A 23,203-nucleotide genomic window follows, 5' to 3' on the forward strand; every position below is an offset into this window, starting at 1 on the left:
TTCCACGGGACACTAACTTCCTTAAGTGGCAGGCACCTTCTCTCTTCTTGAGAGCATTAATTGTTTAATTTTGCATCTATCCGATTACTGAAAAGGTAGAACACTGTCCCATGTTGCAGTTTATTTCTTCATAAACCTTTTTATTTGCTTTTCTTTTGGTAAGAGCATTTAACATGAGATCTGCTCTTCTAAGGCATTTCTAATCGTGCAACGCATCTCGGGCCTTGCTGTGTTGTGCAGAGCTCCTGGCTTATTCAGCTTCTCAAACGCAATGTTATGCCTTTGACTGGCAGCTCCCCACTCCTCCCTCCCCCTGGCTCCTGGCAGCCACTGTTCTTTCTGAATCTATGAGTCTGACCACTTTAGATTTCTCTTATTAGTAGACTTATGCAGTTTGGGTCTTTCTGTGACTGGCTTATTTTACTTAGCATTACGTTTTTAAGATGCATCCATGCTGTGGTATATTTCAGCTCTTCACTCCTTTTTAAGACTGAACAGTATTACACTGTAAAGCCCATTTTCTAATCTACTCATCCGCCGACGGATGTTTCTACTGTTTCCTTCTTGGCTCTTGTGAGTAGGGCTGCGATGTCCCCTGACCATCTCAGCAACTTCACATAGTGATCAAGGGTCACTCGTATTTGTTACCTAGCATGTTAATGCCATTTGTTCATGTTATTTCGTGTCATAATTTAATTAACTATTGCATAATCCAATGAGTGTGAAAAGAGCCCCCCCCCCCCCTGTAAAAACCAAGAGCAATGCTTTGGGAGTGGATAAAAGCAAGTTGATTAAAACATACACAATATTTTGAAAAAAACGTAACGTAGGCTTCTGTATTCAGGTTGCTTTACAGGTAGCCTTGACTTTGTCCCTCCACTAAAGAAAACAGACTAGAAATCAAAGATAGTGTATGGGATTTATTTTTAAAAATTAATAAAGAATCCCAAATAGTGGATTCTTCCTCAAACAAAAGGTGGCAATTATACGTACTTAAGTCAAATACACTATTAAGTATGAGTATACCATGTTTGTGATTCTCTATTTTAATTATTTTATTTGCTTAACCAGTTAAGTAAATTTACAGATCCTTGAGTTTAAGAAGAGGACTTCTGTACTTTGTCATTTATGTGAGAGGTAAAAACAACCTAAAGAGGATCTTCCCTTTGCTAGACTGAGGACAGCTGGATTCTGCGTATGTTTCCACATCCAGATATCATTAGGAAACAAACTGCCTTCCCCGACTGGTGTGGCTTAGTGGTTGAGTGTCGACCCATGAACCAGGAGGTCACTGGATCAGTTTCTGGTCAGGACACATGCCCGGGTTGTGGGCTCGATCCCCAGTAGGGGGCATGCAGGAGGCATCCCATTGATGTTTCTCATCAATGTTTCTACCTTTTTATCCATCCCTCTTCCTCTCTAAAGTCAATAAAAACATATTTTAAAAGAAGAAAACAAACTACCTACTTGAAGAGATATGCCTGCTATTTGGATCTGCTGTATTGCCTGTAAATTTTCAAGGATTCACTCTATAAAATGAAGAAAAGAATTACTATAACATGGATGGGAAACAGGTTTCGTCTTGAAAGGCAGCTCTGTTTAATTGCTAGTGGCCACATTTGGACCTGTGCTGAGGTGAACCTTGAGTGGAATTCCCTAATCCCGTAGAGATGCAGCCCGTGGGCACAGGGTGGGGTGGAACAGTAGCACTGGGACTGCATTGTTTCCCTCACCTGGCCACTAGCCCCCTCGCTCACTTATCCGCCACTTTGCTTTCCACCATTTCAGTTACTCACAGCCTGAAATATTAAAAGGCAAATTCAAGAAGTAAAAAAATTCATCTTTTAAATCGTTTCATTTTGATCCTGCCTTCCTGCTCTGTCCCTTTGCTCAGCATCTCATTAGTCACGTAGGAACTGTCCTGGTGATCAGATTGACTGTCATGGTTTCACAGTGTTTGTCTTTAACCTTTATTTTACTTAATAATGGACCCAATGCCATTCACATAACTTTACTACGGTATATTGTAATAATTGTTCTATTTTATTAGTAGTTATTGTTGTTAATCTCTTACTGGGCCCAATTTATAAATTAAACTTGTTCATCAGTATGTATGGATAGGAAAAACCATAGTATTATATCGGGTTCCACACCATCCACAGTTTCAGCATCCACTGGGGTTCTTGGGACAGATGACCCACAGATAAGGAGGGACTAGTGTATCCACATTTTTTTTAGTGTTTTGCAGTCTTGTAAATGAATGGTTCTTGAAGGAGGCTTGACTTGGGGTGGTAAACACGAAATACAGTGTACAGATGATGTGTTGTGGAATTGTGCACCTGAAACCTGTAGAATTTTGTGTACCAGTGTCACCCCAATAAGTTCAATAAAAAGGAAAGAATAAAAGGAAATGAATGAATTGTTCCCTACCTTATATTTCTCTTCTTTTCCTTCTGTTGGAACACTCCCGTCAGTGACATCCCTCAGCACTAGTCAGTGACTATGTAGATGAGAAAGACTGCGGACAATTCAATCCTTTGGTCCACGCAGGCAACACATTTGTAAGTTCACCACAAATGAGAACCGCTTCACGCGAATGAAAACCCCCAAGAATTGTTTGTGGCCCACTTCTCCAAAAACGGAGTAACTGCAGTTAGCCTTCACTAAAGAAAACCAGGCCCTAACACGTATCCCCCAAACACTGTTCTCACAATTAAGAGTCTACAGAATATGAAGGTCAGAGGGTTGGCTAGTCCTGTGATCTCCGTTTGATTTGGTGACTGGCTGCAAACCTGACTCTCTGCTGTGTCTTCACAGTTCTTCACGTGGTTTTATTTTAAGAGGGCAGCCTAGCCTTCCAAGGTGAAAAATACAATAATTTCTTTACTACTTTAGTCACAAGTTTTATGGTTTTAAGTAACTGAGTAAAAAATAGTACTTTGTAGTAATCTTTAACAAATGTGGAAAACGAAATCTGACTGCATAGTGTAACTGTGGGTGGAATTTTTTCTTAGAAGATAAAATCAATAAATGTATTCTCAGTAAAATATAATCATTGATTACTATCTTCTAAATGTTCCTTGTCACGTGTACACATAAAAGATACTGTGTACTGTACGGAAGTTAGATACTGGAGGGTGGTGATGGGATTGTGTAGATCCACACTTGTTAGGGGGAGCTTTACTTCAGGCTGATGCCTAGAATGTAATAGGCATCAGAAGTCAAAAGAATTGGAACTTTATTTATGTCATAATTATTTATTGAATGCTTACAATATACTGGCAACTACATTGCTTCTGCCATTGGGAGTTTGCAGATATCCAAGGGACACAGACTCATATGTTGATAGTTAAAGAAACTATGTTAAAGTCCTTGTTAGGGTCATGCCCAGGCTGCAACTGAAATGTATCATAAATCCCTGTCATTTCAAATTACAAACTTGTTTTGTTCCAACATAAACAAAATTGGCTTTACTGTATGGGTAAGAAAACTTGAAATTGTTGAGAGCTTATGTTAAGTGTTAAGTGTTAACTTGTAGTCGTGACTTATCAAATTTATAACAGTAAAGCCCCATCTCTTAGAACGTGTGGTATGTGATTTCAGCACCTTAAATGGGATCAATCTTGGTTCAATTACAATTTAAAACCTGAGAGATTCTTTTCTATTTTTAATCCTCTAAATGACATCATTTATTGTCTACTGGAAATCAATGTAGGAAATCATGTTAGTCCACTAAGCACTTCAGATAAGGTGATTTCATGAAACATTCCAAGATTATCACAGGGAATTGCTCTCATATGCCATAAAAGCAGGAGAAAGAAGCAGAGCGTAGGCTGCTGAAGGAGTTTACAGTTTTACAGCTCCACCCACTGCAGCGCATAAGTCACTCAGTTACTGTTAACTTGGGGTTATCACTCACAGATTGAAAGCCTGGCAGCGCTCACACACCCCGGGCTTGTGGTGGCACTGGATGTGTGGCTCTAAGTCAATGATGAGGGTATCGGAACCGATACTGGACATGGATATGGCAAATTACAGTGAAGTTCTGGACCCAACGTATACAACCTTGGAGTTTGAAACCATGCAGATTCTGTATAATTCAAATGGTGAGTTCTCATCTGCTTGTAGATATTTTTTATAGAGTAAGTGTAGTGGAAGAAGTAAAGCCGAGCTTCCCAGGTGGTAGCTCCAGGTTTATTGCTGGAGAATTCAGGGCTGGCTTTTTAAAACCACAAATCTGGGCTCTGCACTTCATCACAAAATTTAAATTAATAATTCTGTGCCCATTTTGTGTTCGAGATTAGAAGAAGCCTAGTTATGGGTAATAAAGTAACCTCAGAATTCTGTCCTGGGCCAGTTAGGTAAAAGTGTTATTTTGTTTACTGTAAATTACAGTTGTAAGTAACATTGGCAGATTGGCAGTAAGTGTATTTTCTAGGCAATATTTGAAGTGACATATGGGACAGAGCTTCCTTAGAACACTGGAGAGTTGTCCTGGTTGCCCCCTACTTCATTATTCCAGTTCTCAATGGCTGCCAATGAGAAATTACATTGAAAATGACTATCCAGTTTTTGCATTGTACATAAATATGAAAGGAAATAAAGGTTTATATTATAACCCCACTTGACAAGCTAATGTTTAGCCTCAAAAGTTCTTGGTATTTATCTAAAGTAATATTTTAACTTTAAATAAGACATGAGTTGGTTAGGGCTCAGGTCTTTTTATAATACAGTTTACTATTGACTTTAAATTTATTTTTTAAGTAAAAATAGTGTTCAAGATCGGTTATAATTGATAGAACTCCTAAAATCTACTAATTATGTATAGTTTGGGAAAGAGTGTGTATATGTGTGTTTAGTTCAGGATTGAGACTGTAACTTATACTCAAGATATCTTAATGTTCTATGTTGTATTATTAGTGAAATAATTTTTAAAAATTGTCAAGATGAATTCTGAAATTTTAGCACAAGGAGAGTTCAAATGAACCTATAGTGCAAATCTTAGGAAGTCCCTATTTTGGTTCCTTATGTTTAGATTTGATTGGAGATAATTAATAGAGTATTATTTATCTCAGGAGAATCATGATTTTTTAAAAGACTATATAGATTGCTAAATAGTAGGGACTAGCATACCACAAATAGTTACCAAAGCATCTGATGTTCTAAAATGTTGTCTAACTTGTTTTCTTCTAATAATGTTGTTAATAATATATAAGTATGAAATTAAACTTGAAGCAAATGTAGAATTTTTTCATATTTTCATATGATCTCCCAGGAAGCTATCAATTCTAAAATACATCTAGCTGCCATATTTCTAGTATCTATTTTGCTTATGCTACTGAAAGAAAAATTCCCACATTTAAGTTCTATAATGCCAATGGTTAACCTTAAGCATATTCTTTTTTTTTTTTTTTAACTTAATGAAATTATACATGATAGTATCTGTCTACTCAGAAGTATTAGTAAGTAGAATATATTTGTTGTCACAGAATATGCTTGGGACATGACAACCATTCATTTAATCCTTTGTTATATTGGAGATATAATAGTGAGTTGTTATTACGCTTGTTATGCTATTTTATAAATTAAATTTTAAAGATATTACCTTATATATTCAGTATCTTTTAAGTACATATAGATTTTTTAAAACTCTATGTGATGCATTTTTTTTAAAGGCCTTTTAATTGATTTTTAGAGAGAGGGGAAGGGAGAGGGAGAGAGAGAGAAACGTCAATCAGCTGCCTTGCGCACGCCCCCTACTGGGGATTAAGCCTGCAGCCCGGGCGTGTGCCCTGACCCGTAATCGAACCAGCAACCTTTTGGCGCATGGGGACAACGCCCAACAAACTGAGCCACCCCGGCCAGGGTGAGCCCATACATATTTTTAAAGATGTAGTGAACAACATTGACTCGCTTAAGTAAAAATACCTGTGGATTTCTAAAGCCCCTTTCTTCAAAACTGTGTATCAGATCCCACTTTATGCCCTCTAAGAGCTGGAGGAGAGAGGGGGTGGATGAGACAGATTAATTCTCTGACTTCAGGAAGTTTGTATTCTACAGACAGAGATGGATAATAAATGGGCAGACCAGTGCAGAATATAATTTTAGGCAATGAAGCAGTTATTTTTTTTTTTTTTTAAAGCAGAGTTGTAGATTCTACTTGAAGGGAAGATAGGAAGTCACTATTTGGGATGTGTGTTCAGAGAATATTTCACAGAAAATGAGAGACTGGAGCAGAAGTCAGATAGCCAGCTGGAAGAAAGTTTTGATGCAGAACTTTGCTTCCAGACAGAAGGAGTAGCAAGTGTAAAGGCTCTGAGATGGAAACGGACTTCAGGGGGGAAAGTGGCCACATTACTAGATGACAGTGAACAGGATGAAAAGTAGATAGTACTGGATAATGGGGTGGGAGAGGTGGGGGGGGGGGGCTCTATCCACAGAGCTTCACAGGCCAGGGTATTACCCGCTTCTAAGGGTTGGATGCAGACTAAGGTATAAGGTGTGACTTTCTTGTATCAGGAGCACTGTGGGGCTTTGGAGTAATAAGCGCAGGCCAGCAAGGGTAAAAGAGGAGAAGTTGGATAGGAGGCTCTTGCAGTGATCCCGGGGAAAGATTCTGGTCGGTTGGATAGGGTGGCCATGGGGACAGGGAGAAGAGGTATGGATTCACTGTGTATTTTAAATGGACTTTACGATTGGATTGGGCGTGAGCGACGAAGGAGAGAACCCAGTGAAGACTCGCAGGTTATTGGCCCTGGATACTGGATGGTACTATGGGCAGACACCGAAGACCAAGGAAAACATGTTCTGGAAGAAAAATCAAAGAGTTCTGTTTTTATACATTAATTTGAAATTCCTCTTGAGCTGCAAAGTGAAGTTGTTAAATAGGTATTTGGGCATGTCAGATTGGTGCCCACGGGAGCCATCGGGGCTAGAGATAAAACTGGGGGAATTTAATCACACAGATAATATTTAATGTCACAGGCCTGGATGAGCTTCCCTGGAGAGAGTGTGTAGTTGGGGGACTGAGCCCTATAGTGTCGCAAAGTTTCATTGTCAGAAATATGAGAGGGGAGGGTGGAAGGGAGACTGGCAGGAGTGGCCAGTGGTTAAAAGGAAGCATGTTGTGGGGCCCTCAAGGAGCCAAGGACTGGATGTTTCGAGCCTGTGAGTATCTAGGGGGGTATTTAACTGGGAAGACTCAGTACTAACTCACACTCTACTCCCCCCCCATTTCGAACAGATAGCTCTGCCCCAGAGACGACAAGTATGAATACCGCAGACAACGGTGTCAACTGCCTGTGTGCCATATGTGGGGACAGAGCGACGGGGAAGCACTATGGGGCGTCCAGCTGTGACGGGTGCAAGGGCTTCTTCAGACGCAGCATACGCAAGAGTCACGTGTACTCGTGCAGGTACCCGGCATATACTCCTTTTAGGAAACTCCCCGGGGCGGGCGGTGTTCCAGGTGGCCCGGGCTGGGGACTGAAACTCGGATCTGTGCTCTGCCTGCAGCCCCGCGGGCACACTGCACGCCCCGCTGAGAGTGAGGACGGTGGGTGGACGCAGGATGCGTCCACAGAGGTGGTTCTTTCATGCAACATCTATGAAAAATCCACATTCTTATCATTCAGCTTAGACCAGTGCGGTTGGAGCCCAGGGCGCTGGCTTCTCCTTCCCCCCTCCCCCAGCCGTGACGCTGTCCCTCCCTGACGTTTCTTTATTGTTTTACCACATGCTCATATACCAATAGACATATTTAGATTTGCATTGAAATGGTTTCCCAGTCCTTTTAGGAATATTTTTTTTTTCCCAGCATCATTACATCTGGAACAAAATTATAAAGGCACATATGACTTTGGTAGCTTTTTGAAGTGAATGGATGAAATTAAATTTTCAGTCCTAAAATTTGAAATGTATTTCTCGTGCCACAATTTTGCCATTAAATTTAACTATCTTTTATTGTGTGTGTCCTACATTTCTAGTAGGCTGGCTTTTCTGTTTTAGTGTCTAGTCAACCTCATAGCACAATTGAGGGTTAGATAGTTCACAATGAGTGTTCAGAGTGACAGTTCTTGAGTGCAGATTATATCTGGGAAGAAGTTAATTCTTTCCCAGTGTGATGCCACTTGATTTCTAGGGGTGTGGAAAAGTTAATATATAACCCTCCAAATACCTAACTAGTATTCTCTAGTAATTTTTCCAGGAGAGCTTAGTAGGTCAAAAAATGTAAACTGTTCACTTATACCGTTTTGGTAAACAAAAAAATAATATTTAGATGGGTGTTACTTTTTACACATCAAAACTCCAAAGACAAAATGTAGACCAAGGAGATTTCCAAAATTACCAACAAAAATAAATACAAAATAACAAGTCAACAGTACTTTTTTGAGTCATGTGTTCTGTTGAAGGTGAAAGACATGGATATGAAGAATAGCAATCCAAACAACTAAATCCATCAGAAACTTTTAAGAATTAGAGACTATCAGCATGAAGAGCTTTCAAGATTCCCACCCTTCCTGTCTGGGAAAAGTGGGGAAGGAGTATTCCCATAGCAACATTTGGAAATTTAAAAAACATTTCACCAACATGTAGAGTTGACTCACCCCTTCCCATCATGAGCACTGCTACCACCTTGGCCTTCTTTACATATTTTGCTCTTCAGCAAATGCTACAATTTTCCACGTGGATGCAAGTTATAGTGATGCAAGTCTAGGATCATAAAGGTTTTTTTTTAAACTCACATTTTGTTGGTCTCAAATTTATCGACTTTATCTTAGATTTACTAATTTCCACTCTAACTGTTCCATCACACTAAAGTTGGACTTTCCCTTTCAAAGCACTTTAAATTAAATACTCAATAATTCTCATGATGTTATTTATTATCGTTATTTGTAAACTTGTATGTGTACCTTATTAGGTTATAGTGCCCTTGACTGGAGGAGAGAGATAATATTCCTCTGTTTAACCCCTATACCAGGATCTTATGCACAGTAGGTGCTTAATAAATGTTTATTTCATTTTTGCATTAATTTAATGTTAATTAAATGTGTTCTCCCGTTGTGACTATTGGTAATCTGGTCCTCTCTCCTGAGTCTCCTCAGCCATGCATTCTTAAATGACCAGTGCTTTTTTCTTCACCCAGAAAGTATGTCTCTCTTCTAGCTCATCTATACTAGGCTTTATACCCATTCAGTTTTAAGTGACCATTCATATCTTTTAGAAGAAATATCTTTTTATATAGATTACAAAATATATTATTTTATTCTTATCAGTAATAACCACAAATAATCAGGGATGTTTATATGGGTAATTTTAAGCCAGAATTTTGAAGAAATGTTATTGCTTACTATATGTTTAGTATTTGCTCCAAAGTCTTTAAAGTACATTCACATAACAATCTTTTACAGCAAGTCCCTCCTATCTTACAATTGTAAATTAACTTGGGCAGTGAGGGGGGGTTGTTCAATAACATTGCTGAGTCCTGTGGAGAGTGAATGGTGGACCTGGGAATCAAGCTCCAGGCCTAAGTCCAGAGATGGTGCTTTCTTTTTTAAGTGTACAATTCAGTTTTTTTAGTATGTCCACAGAATTGCAGCCATCACTACCATCAAGTTAGAACATTCATCGCCCTATAAAGACACTTCGTACCCTTTAGCAGTCGCTACCCTTCCCCACCTCTTCCTCCCCACCAGTGTTGGAAACCACTAGTCTACTCTCTCTTGCCTCTTCTGGACATTTGATATAAGTGAAATTATACAATAGGTGGCCTTTTGTGTCTGACTTCTTTCACGTAAAATAGTGTTTTCAAAGTTCATCCAGGTTGTAACCTGTATCGGTTCTCCTTTCCTGTTAATCGCTGTTTATAATGCCCATTGTGTTAGGGAACCACATTTTATGTATCTTTCCATCAACTGACGGGCATTTGGCTTGTCCCTACCTTTGGGCTCTTATAAATAAAGCTGCTATGGATACCTGTGTGCAAGTGTTTTTGTGAACATATGATTTCATTTCTTTTGGGTAGATACCTAGGAGTGGACTTATTGGATCATATGGTAACTCTGTGTTTAACTGTTTAAAAAACTGCCAAACTCCCTTCCTAAGCAGCTGCAGCATTTTACCCCCAGCGCTGCGTGAGAGTTCCAGCGTGTTCTGCATCCTCAACACTTGTTTTGTCGTGTTTTTTTCCTTTTCCTGATTAGGGCCATTTTGGTCGATGTGAAATGATACCTAATTGTGCAGAGACTACTTAATGCTATTCTTGACATGTAATTTGGCATCTGTTTAGAGTGAACTTTAATTGGATGCGAGGCACATTTAAAATTAATCGAAGAATATTTATGATGAGAAAAGCATGCGAGTGCAGAGGAATGAAGTTCTGATATACTCTCCATGGCACAGAAATCCTTTAGCAACAAGCAACTGAAATTTATATGCCAAAGATTGTTAAACTAGGTTTTGCTTGCATGACTCATGATAGAAATGACCATGCACACTGGCCTTAAGTGAGATGTCCTTCAGTTTTATTTTGTTATAAAGATGGCATGAGAGGTGAGGCTTGTATGTGCTGATCGTGGTTTTATGTCAAAAATGATAGCACCAGAAAGGTTACAAATGTTCATAATATCTGTAAAAGTCAGTTAATTGTTCTTATACATGCTTCCTGTTGGGCCAAATTTGGCTGTATTTATTTAAAGTCTTTTTGTCTGTTTTTTTGCTTTTTCCTTACGTGGTTTTTCTGTAAAACTAATACATCTTTTTTTCTTTTCATATTATAGGTTCAGTCGGCAGTGTGTTGTTGACAAGGACAAAAGGAACCAATGTAGATATTGTCGATTAAGAAAGTGTTTTAGAGCAGGAATGAAAAAAGAAGGTAATAATATGTAACGCACTAATGATATTTACCGTTTTTGATAAAAAGTGTTACACACGCGTTCTCATTTAATCATAACAACCTTTCACGTGAGTTCTGATTTTTCTCAGTGAAGAGTTTGTGGTTCCTTGAGAATTTGACCAAGGAAACTGACACCCAGTCTTCATCGGATGGCTGCCCGATTCCAGACGCTATTCTCTTTATGACTGTGTTGTATTTGGCAGCAAAATCGTTGTCTAAATAACAGTCCAATATTCTGTTCAAAAATAGATGGTAAAATCTATTAATAGGTTGAAATTATAAATGTATTTTTAAACATATTTTACTGTCAATAAGATTGAATACCTTTATTTAATTTTTAAACATTAACTGAACATTGACTTTGCATGCATTTATTTATTTATTTAACAAATATTTATTGAGCACTGCTACTTTCCAAACACAGTTCTGGGTGCTGAGGTTTTAGTAGTTAACATAATAGAATATCCCTCCGCCTCTGGGAGCTTATATTCTATTGAGGGGCAGAGACATAGACTAGATACTCTATTTTAATGTGAACATTTTCATTTTGAGCATATTAAATAATCTGGTTATATTATCCTACACACTAAATATGGTTCATTTAGACAGGTGGACACATTTAAATGTTTCGCAGGGAATAGTCACTCTAAGATTTTATGCTTATCACTCTTTCCACATTCTTGTGCCTGTCATATATACGCAGAGATATTTTTCAGAACTATTTCACAAACTATAAAGAAATTAATTGAATCAAATCACTATTCTTTAGAGATGGAAGGTGTATTAAACCCATCTTGAACATAGCTATTTTTTTTCCTTGCCAGTGAATATTTTAAAGAGACAAAGGTTCCATAAATTTCATTCAGGTTGCCAGTCTCAAAAAGAAGTCAAATAAATGAAAGTTCACAAAATTAAATGGGAGGCGCACTTTCCTATTTAAAATTGACTTATGTCTCATGGCATATTTGGTAGTGTATGGGATTAATTACATACTTTGCCAATCATTTTCATCCATTTCTGTTTACAAATCACCACCCTCTATTTCCTTTAAGAATTTTATCCTTTGTTATATATGAATTATTTTCAAAAATAATAAAGTTATATCATCTAGTCTTCATAGAATAATACGTCAGTTTTTTCAAAATAGATTAGGAAGTAACTTTGGGTTTTAGAGTGGTTGTATTGCCCTTATTTACAGTAATATCATCATATCAAGGATAATTTATGGTGGAAACATATATAAACATGGTTTTATGTTGAAAACGATAGCAGTAGGAAGGTAACAAATGTTCACAATATATTTTAGCATTTTCCTAAAGATTGATCATGTAAGTTCAATTCATAAAAGCATAGCTCACATTTTAATTTTAATCTCTGTAAATGTACTTCATTAGTTTAGGCTGAAAGTCAGTGACAGTTTCTGTAAAAAAAATAAATTTTAAAAAGGGAGGGGTAAAGTAAGCTACCAGTAAATATGATTTTAAAATAAAAAAATTATTTATTTTAACTTAAAATCTACTTACCCTTAAACTCAAAAAGTTCAGTATGTTCTCTTTCAAATTAATGAGTTGATAGTTAATAGTATGTTTTGGGTAGATAATAGATTTGGGAATAGAAATGAGTGAATTTTTTAAATAAAAGCATAACTGCATTAAAAATTCTGATAGTTCAATGTTTTATCTTTCTAGCAGAACAGGGTGGAGCATTAACTTAAATAAGTTAGGGGCTACAGGACTTGTTTCCATTCTTGTTGGTGAACAGAGATCCTTTTACCTCCTAAGCTTTGAAATCCAGCTTTGACATCTGACCTATGTTATTCTTTATGTGCCAAAGACACAATTTAACCCCCCTCTTACTCTTCCTTATATTTAAAACCTGGTTTTCAATAAGGGATTCGGGGCAACACATTATGCTTTCTGCCCTTTCTGAAGAAAGTCAAGCTAGCTCTCTCTCAGAGGCCTTTTCTATAATAGGGGGGATTTCTTCACCTTTCCCAAAGGCTGAGTTTCCAACCTCAGTCCTCTCAGGAGAGACTCCTACCTGCCGCACCTTTGCCTTAACGTCTGTAAACTTTCCCAAGAAAGTTGTTTCCTAAGAGATCATGAGGTTGCGATCTTAAAATCAGCATACCTGAAAGAAGTTGACTTTCCATTTTTGCTCGTGGTTTAGGAGAATCAGAAAATGGAAGTTGGGAACTGGGCCTCCTATCTCTGGCAGTGAATACGCTCTTATCTTTGACCTGGCCAAGCGCACAGGCGAGGCTCTTCCTCCAGTTACCTCACGGTTTTATTAACTTCGAGAGACTGGAAAACCATCGCGTTGACACACAGCGTGGCTGAACTGGCTGACGCAACACTTTCTAACGTGCGTGCCATCGCCAAGTCCCAAAAGGCAGTATTTTTTGAGCATGAGTGACAAGCCTGGCCCTTTGACCTTTTAAAAGTGACACACAATGAAAAGTATCTTGGTCACACTTCTGTCCCTCCCCAGCCCTTTTAGAAATACCCCTTCTCACTTTCCGTACTTTATCTTGTGACACGTGGTGAAGGGAACCGGCCAGTAAACCTGTGGTTTTTCTCACCCAGCTGTGCAAAACGAACGCGACCGGATCAGCACTAGAAGGAGCACTTTCGACGGCAGCAACATCCCCTCCATCAACACGCTGGCGCAGGCAGAGCTCCGGTCTCGCCAGGTACTCTGCCCGGGCACCCGGCCTGCGCAGGAGGGTCCAGTGGCTGCCTGGGCCTCACGCTAAAATAATCTAGCTCTCTCAGACAAGCTCATTACCGAAAGAAGCCTCACTTTTGCACATGCGAGAGCTTTACTTTGAAAATAGTAGTCGGCCTGTTGACTTCGCTTTGACTTTTCCTGGACAAGTTCCTGTTTCTGAAATGGGTCGATGAAATGTGTTTCAGTGGGAGAGTGTAACAAACAACAACGACAAAGACCACATGTGTTTAATTTGTTTACAGGGTTCATTCGAAACACTGAATGCGTACTTAGCACAGTGCTCTGGGGGCAGCAGCTCTTATTGGTTGAATGTGTAAAGTCAGTTATCACAGCTTTGGGGGAGGTGGGTTGAGACCCATCGCCAGAGCTCTTTCTTCCTCCCAAATGACTTCTGCACTCAAGAAGTCCCCTCTGCACCTGCTTTGGAAACAGGTATTTAAGGGAAGAGCCAGAAGAAAAAAAAAACAGGGGAAAGTTTAAGTTTCTAGAGTGAGAATATCAGTTCTAAAATTTAAAAATGTAGGTCATTAGTTACCTACGTAAATAGAAATCACTGAAGAATCAAAGAGACCCTGTGAAGAAAGTTTATTGTAGCATTGCTCCTATTAGAAATGTTAGTAATATTTTTCTATTATCACGCAAATTATGAAATAGCTAACTATTAATCCAGTGCCATAATGAGTCAGGACAACTACTTTCGTTTTTGATAACACAGGGTAATATGGTGAGGTTAACCTCACCGTTATCATCAGCATTACTTGCAGATTACTTGATGGTCCTATAAAGTGTTTAGAGAATGGTTTCAAGGGGAGATGTGAGGAAGGACACATGCACTACAGAAAGACACGTACACACACATGTTCAAAAATTTCAAGAAAGTTTGTAAGAACTTTCAGAAAGTGATTTCTTCAGCAGAAGGGCATTTTAACACCACTTGTATTTGTATACAGTTCAAAGTTATATATAGTTTCAAAAATTATTATAGGTTAAGCTTTGCAATGTTGCTGAGCCAAAGGTTGGCTTCTTGATTTTATTTCAATGGGTTTCCATTCACCACAGAACATAAATCCTTTCGGCTTCTCATCTAAATCTTTTCTCTCCCCAGTTTGGTAAACTTTATCCACTGAAAACACTTTCAACAAATTAAGGATGGGCTTTCTTAATAAAAATATCGCTTTTTTAATGGAAAAGAAAATCACAGAGCATATTTCATTAGATACTCTGTTATTCCTTTATAAAGTCATTTTGGATTATGAAACTCCCCTAAAGTTGGGTAACTTACTCTACAGATGTGGCCAGTAAAACAAGATAGTGCTCCCACAGCAAGTGCTATGCAGGGAATGGTTTCAGTTGAACTTGTACTGACAGGTATTTCATATCTCAATTTAAAAATATTTGGTATATTTCAAGATACTGTGACAATGATACTGCTGCTTCAGTGGTGTTTATTGTTGCATTCATCAAGAAAAGAGGAGATTTGGTTATGTATTATTTTAAATGAGAGATTAATATAATGTTCACATTCATGCTAGATTTCAGCTTCAAGCCCTGGTGCAAGCACGGACATAAATGTTAAGAAAATTGCCAACATTGGTGATGTCTGTGAATCCATGAAACAGCAGCTCTTGGTCTTGGTGGAATGGGCGAAATATATTCCTGCGTTCTGCGAGTTGCCCCTGGATGATCAGGTACAAGTTAAAAAAATTCTGAATGCTTTAAAAAAAATGTTTTTTGAACTTTGCCCAGTTTTTGTGTTCTTTTAATTATATTTATAATAGGTTTACCATATTTGACAAAGGTGAAATGATCTCATGAGAAAAAGATTGGTTTTCTTGTCCATTCACCTCCTTGTTCTATCCAGAGGCACAGCTGTTTAACTTCTCTAAGTATTGCGTATTTATTGATTGGATGAAGTTGAGCAAAAACTGTTCTTCCTTCTTGGAGTGTAAAAAGCTTAAGTGATGGAGAAAGACAGATAGCCAGTAACTGCCATTGTGAGACAAAGGCCTGGCAGAGCAAACGTCTGGGAGGCAAATGGTGCACCATTGTGTCTGGGTGTTTACTGAAGGTGCCTGTGAAATTTCTCAAAAATGCCAGACCACTCCTAGAGAAAACCATGTGTATTTGTGGGCAATTTGTGCAATTAGCATAAAATTTTGCCTTGCATGTTGACAATTTTAGTCTAGCATTACTGTATACTAATTATATGTCTGGCAATAAAAAGTCTGTAGAATCGTGCACTGAAAACTTCAGAGAAATCGAGAAAATTCAGTAAAATGATCTTGTCCTAATACATATATTGTCAGACTTTGTCATACATACATGAAGACATTTTAATTAATATTTAAGAACTTTAACTTCTTAACTGGTCTATGAAGATTAGATTATTAGTTTCAGATTTGTTTTTAACTCTTCCAAGTGGTGTATAATATCTTGTAGATGTAAATAATTTGAAAATTTCCAATTCCTGCACATGACATGTATCATACCCAGTATGTGTCTTACATTCTCGGACCAGTGTTCTTTATCATGGACACACGAGGACAAAGAAACAATAAAAGGGATAGGTTCAACTATTTAAAATTCAAAGAAAAACAAAATATTTGTACACTCAGGAAAAAAAAGTGATTGTAGGAAGTTTAGCTACATTTCTAGGAGAGCAATTCACTGGGTGACAAAGAAAATCTTGTGAAATCTGAAATCATTCTCAAAATGTTCTGTAACTGCCTTCCTGTTATGAGTCACGGTTATTGACATGTCATAAAGATAGCTTGGCTCAGAAGGTTATTTCAGAGTGAAAAATGCTAAATTGCTAAAACTACTTGTCTCACCCCAAGCCATATAAGTAGGGTTATGTTATTTATCAGTTTTATATTTTTACTATCGCTCCTCTTTAAAAGTTGCTGACTTAAATATGAAGATAGTGATTTAAAAATTGGGAAATTGAATTCCCATAACCTGTCAAAAACATTTTTATTTACTAGTTCTGACTTTAATATTAACAATATCACATTAATAGCCATGGCTTACTGAATGTCTGTTATGGGTAAGGCACTGGGGAGCTACCTTTCAGTTGCATTATACATTAGGTTATTTTACTTAATGCTCTCAGGAGCTTTGGGTCATAAGTTTTATAATCCCCGCTTAACAGTTTTTAAAACTGAACTCTAAATCAGTCAAATTCACTCAGTAAATTCACCCGAAAATATTTATTAGGACTACTGTTCGGTTTTAGGAACTGTGAGCATTGGGCAGTAAAAGTTCAGATGGAGTCACTTTTCTCATAAAGTTTACCTACTATTTGGGAGAGACAGACAATAAAAGATACACAGGATAAGTTGATTCTAGGTGGGGGTAGTTCTGTAAAATGAAATGGGATGCATTGTTGGACAATGACTAGGGGTGAAGTGGTAACAGATGCTTTAAATTGGGGATCAGAGAAGGTTTCTTCGAGACCTGAATGACAAGAGGCTAATCACACCAAGGTTGAGGAGGAAGAAAGCATTCTGGGTCCAGGAACTGCACGTTCAAAGACCTGGAGGCCGCAGGGAGAATGGGCCTGGAGAAAGGTCAGCCAGGCGTGTTGCAAGGTGGAACCAGACACGTGCGTGGGGGACGAAGCATTGAGCTATGACCTGTGAGGCCTTGGTGAAGCAGCTTGGATGTTATTCTAGGGACAATAAGAAACCAGTGAAGAGTTTTCAGCAGAGGAGTGATATGAAGTGATTACTGTTTTACAAATATCATCTTGGAAGCTCTGTCAAGAAGCACTTAGCATGGGGGAACCAGGAGGGAAGCAGGAATACCTGTTAGGTCCTTGCAGTATATTGTGGAGACCAGCAGAGAAAGGCAAAGGCTTGGGCCGGGGTGCTGCAGGATTTGCTGGGTCTTTAGAGGAGAATCATCGTGGAATCCTGTTTTTGTTGTGAACAAGCATGTTGGATGATGATGAAGATGTTGGAGAAGTGTTGCATTTTGAAATGCTTCCTGTTATCTCCAGTGATTCTCAGCAAGCAATGGAGCATGTGCATGAAGCTCAGTCGAGAGCTTAGTGCAAGGAGTTACGGGTTCAGCCTTGAGTGAGTTAGAGCCCAGATTCCCCATTCTCACTCCACCATGTCACAGGTCCTCCCTTTGCTCTCCTTTATTCAGTTTATAATGTAAAGAGATAGTGTTTTACACATATTTTCTCATGTAGTCCTCACATTGACAGTTTGAAATTTTAATCATGGTCTCCACTTGGTAGATGAAAACGAATGAGGCCCAGACACAATTGGTTGGTGTGCCCAAGGTGAAATAGGTAGTAAGAGGCCGCGCCAGAATTTGAACCCTGCTTTGTTTGGTTTCATTTCATCCCAGAACATTTAATTGTTCTGTTGGTCTTTTTGTTTGTTGTGTATTTGCTGACAGTGTATTGACTCATTAGTTTTAGAAATTTTGAAAAGTAAAACTCTATGACATTTTAAAATAGAAAAATAGAAGGCTTGATGATGGCAACTGTCTATGAATATTATAATTTCTTAAAACAAAAAAAACATGTCCCAGGCTTAAAGAACACGAAGTTAGTCAGACTTATATAATATCACCATTTAATCATCATATTTTATAATTAATTGTTCAACTTGGAATTTTTCATTAAGGTGGCTCTGCTGAGAGCTCATGCAGGGGAACATTTACTGCTTGGAGCTACAAAGAGATCCATGGTGTATAAAGATATTTTGCTTTTGGGTGAGTTTTTTTTTTTTTAAATTAAGAAATTATGCATGCTTTGTTCTTATACAGGGTCTATTCTGTATGTACCAAGCATTCCTAGACACTGAAAAATGGTGCTCTCACTTCACAGATTGGATTTAATTGATCATATCCTCACTCAGGTCCTGTTTTTCCTTGCTTTGATTGCAGGAAGTTCAGAGTGCATTGAGATTTAAAAGGAAAAGGAAATGTTGCTCAGTGAACAGAATCTCGAGGTCTATTTAAACTGTCAGGACAAAGAACTAGTGATTTGTGTGACCATCTTATGGAATCTCAGTGTTGTCTTGCACTCCTCTGTGTCTACTTAATAATTGTAATATATGCTATTGGATACATTTTTAATGAGCCCGTGTATCTCCTGTGATGTCATTGCCCATGATATGCTACAAAATCCCAAGTTAAAAGAAATTTGGTGACAGTGTCTGAAAAATTCTGATAACTCAGTAACAGTGCCAAAAGAGGCAGAAGAAGTGGCGGGTAGAAGGAAAGGTGGGTGGGGAAGAGAAGACACAAAGAAAAACTTTTGTTCTCATTAAGTCTGCAATCCCCCCACTCAATTTAACTTATAAAATTAGGTTTCCTATTGAAACAGTTAAGATCCCTCTAATACTTATTAGCTCTACCTCTCCCTGGCATGTATGAAATAACTAAATTATTTATTCTACTTATGTGATATTTTATCTAAAAAACATGACTAAACATAATATAATAATATCTAATATTTATCAGCGCTTACTATGTAACATGCATTGTTCTAAGTACCTTTTTAAAAATATATATATATATTGATTTCAGAGAGAGGAAGGGAGAGGGAGAGAGAGAGTTGAAGCGTCAAGGAAGAGAGAGTCATTGATCGGCTGCCTCCTGCATGTCTCTGACTGGGGAATCGAGCCCGCTACCTGGACATGTGCCCTGACCCGGTATTGAACCGTGATCTCCTGGATCCTAGGTCGATGCTCAACCGCTGAGCCACCACGCCCGGCCGGGCAGTACTTTTTTATATGTATATCAACACTATCTCATTTAATCCTCGCGATAACCCTAAGGGATAGGTGCTGTTATTTTCAGCCCATTTTTCAGGTTGAGAAATGGAGGCTGAGAAAGTTTAGCAGAGGTCACAAGATTAGCAAGGGGCAGAGCCAGGATTCTAAACCACATAATGTGACTGCAGGGACGATGCTCTCAAATTCTATTAAACACTGTTGCATTTAGAGGACGCTACAGTACCATTCTCATTAGGCTTGTTGAAAGATGTCTCCATTGTAGTTACACCCACATATACCCACACCGCTCAAGAATGGTGTTTTTAATCCACTGTAAGCCACAAAGATTCTTTAGGTTTTGAATTAAGCTCATTAATGAGTAAGACACTAGTAGAAAACTGACAGCAGAAAGCTAATCATTATACTTTGCTTCTCCCTTGTCAATTATTAGCTTGTTTATTAGCCTGTACTTTAGTGTTATCACCAGTGACCGAGGCTGTTAAAATGCATGTGATCACATTATCAATGTTATTGATCCTTTAAGTGTTCTCAAGTTTTTCTAACCTGACACTACCGAGAGCAGAAGTACTATTACCATTTCTGCAAGGGAAGGCCAATTAAACATTGGTTTGGAAAAATTTAAGCAGTATCTGATACACTCGGGGGAGAGGATGACTGTTTATTATTTTCCCCCCTAGGAAACAACTACATTATCCAGCGCAACAGCTGTGAGGTGGAGATCAGCCGCGTGGCCAACCGGGTTCTGGACGAGCTGGTCCGGCCGTTTCAGGAAATTCAGATTGACGACAACGAATACGCTTGTTTGAAGGCCATTGTATTTTTTGATCCAGGTTTGTTCCCAAAGACCCGTGACAAAGTCACAGTGAAAATAAAGCTACTGTTTAATATTGGAAAAATTGCCGTCACACGCTGTTCAGACCGCCCCTGTGGGCTGCCCCTGTTCCCCCGGCAGATGCGAAAGGGCTGAGCGACCCCATGAAGATCAAGAACATGCGGTTCCAGGTGCAGCTGAGCCTGGAGGACTACATCAACGACCGGCAGTACGACTCGCGCGGCCGCTTCGGCGAGCTGCTGCTGCTGCTGCCCACGCTGCAGAGCATCACCTGGCAGATGATCGAGCAGATCCAGTTCGTCAAGCTCTTCGGGGTGGTCAAAATCGACAACCTGCTGCAGGAGATGCTGCTGGGTGGTGAGTCTGCCGCGCCGGTGGGCGCCCCTCTGTGCGCTTCAGCGCAAGCGTGACCCTTCTGTTTTCTGTCCGTGACACAATGAACTCAATTTTCTTACACTGGAAAATTCTCAGGACCCGTTGGATGGGCACAAAATCCTTGAACGTATTCAAATCCCATTCTTACCAGTCTCCACCATCTAACTCCACATGGTCCCTCTAACCTTAATTTTCAGGTCCTTCAAATGTGGCAGCTAGAAATATATTTCCTATTTTTAATACTCCTTGAAGTATAATTATATTTTTCTATGCCTTTACTCCTTGTAAGGCTCAAGGATATCGGAATTGCACACTAATCTAAATATATATATGTGTGTGTGTGTGTGTGTAGTAAATATCATGAAAATGGACACTTTGCTCCTGAAATAATTAATTGACACAACACAATGAGAAGGAAAAATGAGATGTCATTACTGCAGTAAATGTCAGGAATAAGTTGGGAAAGCATTTATTCTGTGTTCTGATCTAGATTAAATTTCCTGATAAAATCACTTTATTTTATTTTTAGTTTTCTGGTACTTAATGTGTTCCTAATGATATCTTCCTGAAATAAAAGTTGTTTATGCTATTAGCGTGACCCCGAATACTATAAACTTGAGGTAAGTGATTCTTGGAATTGCCTTAACAACAGGCAGCCACCCTAATGATTCCAGGAAACAGCACACAAGGTCCATTATTAATATACAGCATAATATGATACAACATTCATCTAGGAGTGTACAGCGAAAGCTGACATTGTCCTTAATATGGCAGTGGTTCTATTAATTTATTTTTGAACTCCCCAAAGGCACTTTGCAAAAATAGCAATATTCAAGCTGTCAGTCAAAACATTTGTTCCCAGGTAAACTCGCCATTTCTGATTAAATATCACTGATGCAGCCGTTTTTTTATCTTCTGTAGGTGCTTCCAATGATGTCAGCCATCTCCATCACCCGATGCATCCACATTTGTCTCAGGACCCATTAACTGGACAAACCGTACTTTTAGGCCCCATGTCAACACTGGTTCACACGGACCAGATCTGTAAGTATCTCGGCTACTTTTCAAGCCTGATATGTCTTAAACTTAATTACCTAAGGAAAAAGAGAATTTGGGGAAAGCATCTATTCGTACCTGGAAACTGCAAGATTTGGGTGCATTGTTCTCCCCAGGGCTCGGCTGTGGGAGACTGTGACATTCAACGGTCACTTACTCTCCGTAGGCAGGAGCTTGCTCCCTGAAATGGAGATAAGAGAACCTCAATCTTCCTACTTCCTAGGGTGGGGAGCAGAAAAGTATGTTCAGGCCGCCCTCACCTTGCTAGTCACAGAAATGACTATTCAGACTGGAGCCAAGCAAAGAAACCCGGGTAATCAATGGAAAATTATGGTTTCTTGTGACCTGTAAAAATTTTTGTCCTATCGTGTTATATGGCAATTATACCCCAGTAAAATCAAACAAAAATACTTGTCAAAACATTAAGAACCCTCTTAACTATACATTATAGAAATATAGGGAAGTTTGAAAAATAAAATAAATTAAAAATATATAGGGAAGTTGAAAAGTATAGTAATTCTAATATTTATTTTGTGCACCATCATTTAAAACATCAGAAACAGTGAGAAGTAAAGTGTTTTATTTCTTTGTAAAAGTATTTAAGAAGCACACTTAGAACAGGGTTTTCGCTTCCTCCCCTGTAACTGTTGAAAGGAAGGAGGATCTCTTCTGTGCCTTGATGAATGTCACTCTTGTCTTAGTTTCATGTGTACAACATAGTGGTTAGACAATCATATACTTTACAAAGTGCTTCCCCTGATATTTCCAGTACTCGCCCAGCACCATCCATAGTTATCACAGTATTATTGACCATATCTCCCATCCTGTATCCTTTGCATTTTCAGTGTGCTGAAGCATCTCTGAATCCATTTAATGTGAAATTTTTGCCCATGTCTTCTTCTGGGGCATCATTGTCCTTCACAACACAGCCAGACACCTCACTTACGCTGAACGCTGACAGTGTCCTTCACTCAGTTCCTGGCTGCATATTTAGGGGCTCAAACAGCAGTCATGTCCACATTCCCATGATCAGCTATCTTCTGTAACTCCATTTATGTGCGATTTGAATTTTGATCCCAGGATTATCACTTTTTGTTTCTTTGCTGCACTTTAATCGCTTTTAGCCAATTCTCTTTCAATTATCTAATTTTGTAAAATGTCACGTGGATTTATCACTGGGAGACAAGAGGCAACTCAAGTACACACTTTGTTGTCAGTGTGTGAATTGAACAAAATATGTTCCAATGTCAATAAAATATGGGCAGAATGAAAGATGTGATGCAGTGGGACATCTGTTACTTCGGTACTTGTCGGAGACTGAAGCGCTAGCAGTGAAGTTCATGTTACGAGGTACTCACAGTTGACTGCGAGTTACCATGCTAACCGAAACTTCACCATGCTTTTGCAGGACTGGTGCCATTAACTGTGATGACTGAGATTCAGATTCGTGCACATTAGAACTGTGCACAGTGAGGGCAGCTGGGGAAAAGCCTTTGAAACTAAAATGGTTATATAAATACGAGGGGTTGTGGGTGGCTAAGTTAATCTGATATGATTGTA

General features: G+C 38.8%; 1 protein-coding gene across 4 annotated transcripts in view; it reads left to right on the forward strand.

Moving 5' to 3' along the window:
• The window catches only part of HNF4G (hepatocyte nuclear factor 4 gamma), a 91,943-nt gene that overhangs the window by 64,156 nt on the left and 4,584 nt on the right, over positions 1-23,203 (forward strand). For 3 of the 4 annotated variants that reach the window (XM_081116262.1, XM_081116261.1, XM_081116263.1), the window contains 8 exons: positions 7,244-7,415; positions 10,779-10,873; positions 13,480-13,586; positions 15,157-15,312; positions 18,265-18,352; positions 20,058-20,210; positions 20,333-20,569; positions 21,509-21,631. In XM_081116262.1, the coding sequence (XP_080972388.1) occupies positions 7,270-7,415; positions 10,779-10,873; positions 13,480-13,586; positions 15,157-15,312; positions 18,265-18,352; positions 20,058-20,210; positions 20,333-20,569; positions 21,509-21,631 (1,105 nt within the window). In that variant the 5' untranslated portion in view covers positions 7,244-7,269. Of the gene's footprint in view, positions 1-3,921; positions 4,107-7,243; positions 7,416-10,778; positions 10,874-13,479; positions 13,587-15,156; positions 15,313-18,264; positions 18,353-20,057; positions 20,211-20,332; positions 20,570-21,508; positions 21,632-23,203 lie in introns of all 4 variants that reach the window. The other variant, XM_081116260.1, reaches the window with a different exon arrangement.

This window comes from Miniopterus schreibersii, assembly GCF_964146895.1.
Source record: "Miniopterus schreibersii genome assembly, chromosome: 17".
Lineage (NCBI taxonomy): Eukaryota > Metazoa > Chordata > Mammalia > Chiroptera > Miniopteridae > Miniopterus > Miniopterus schreibersii.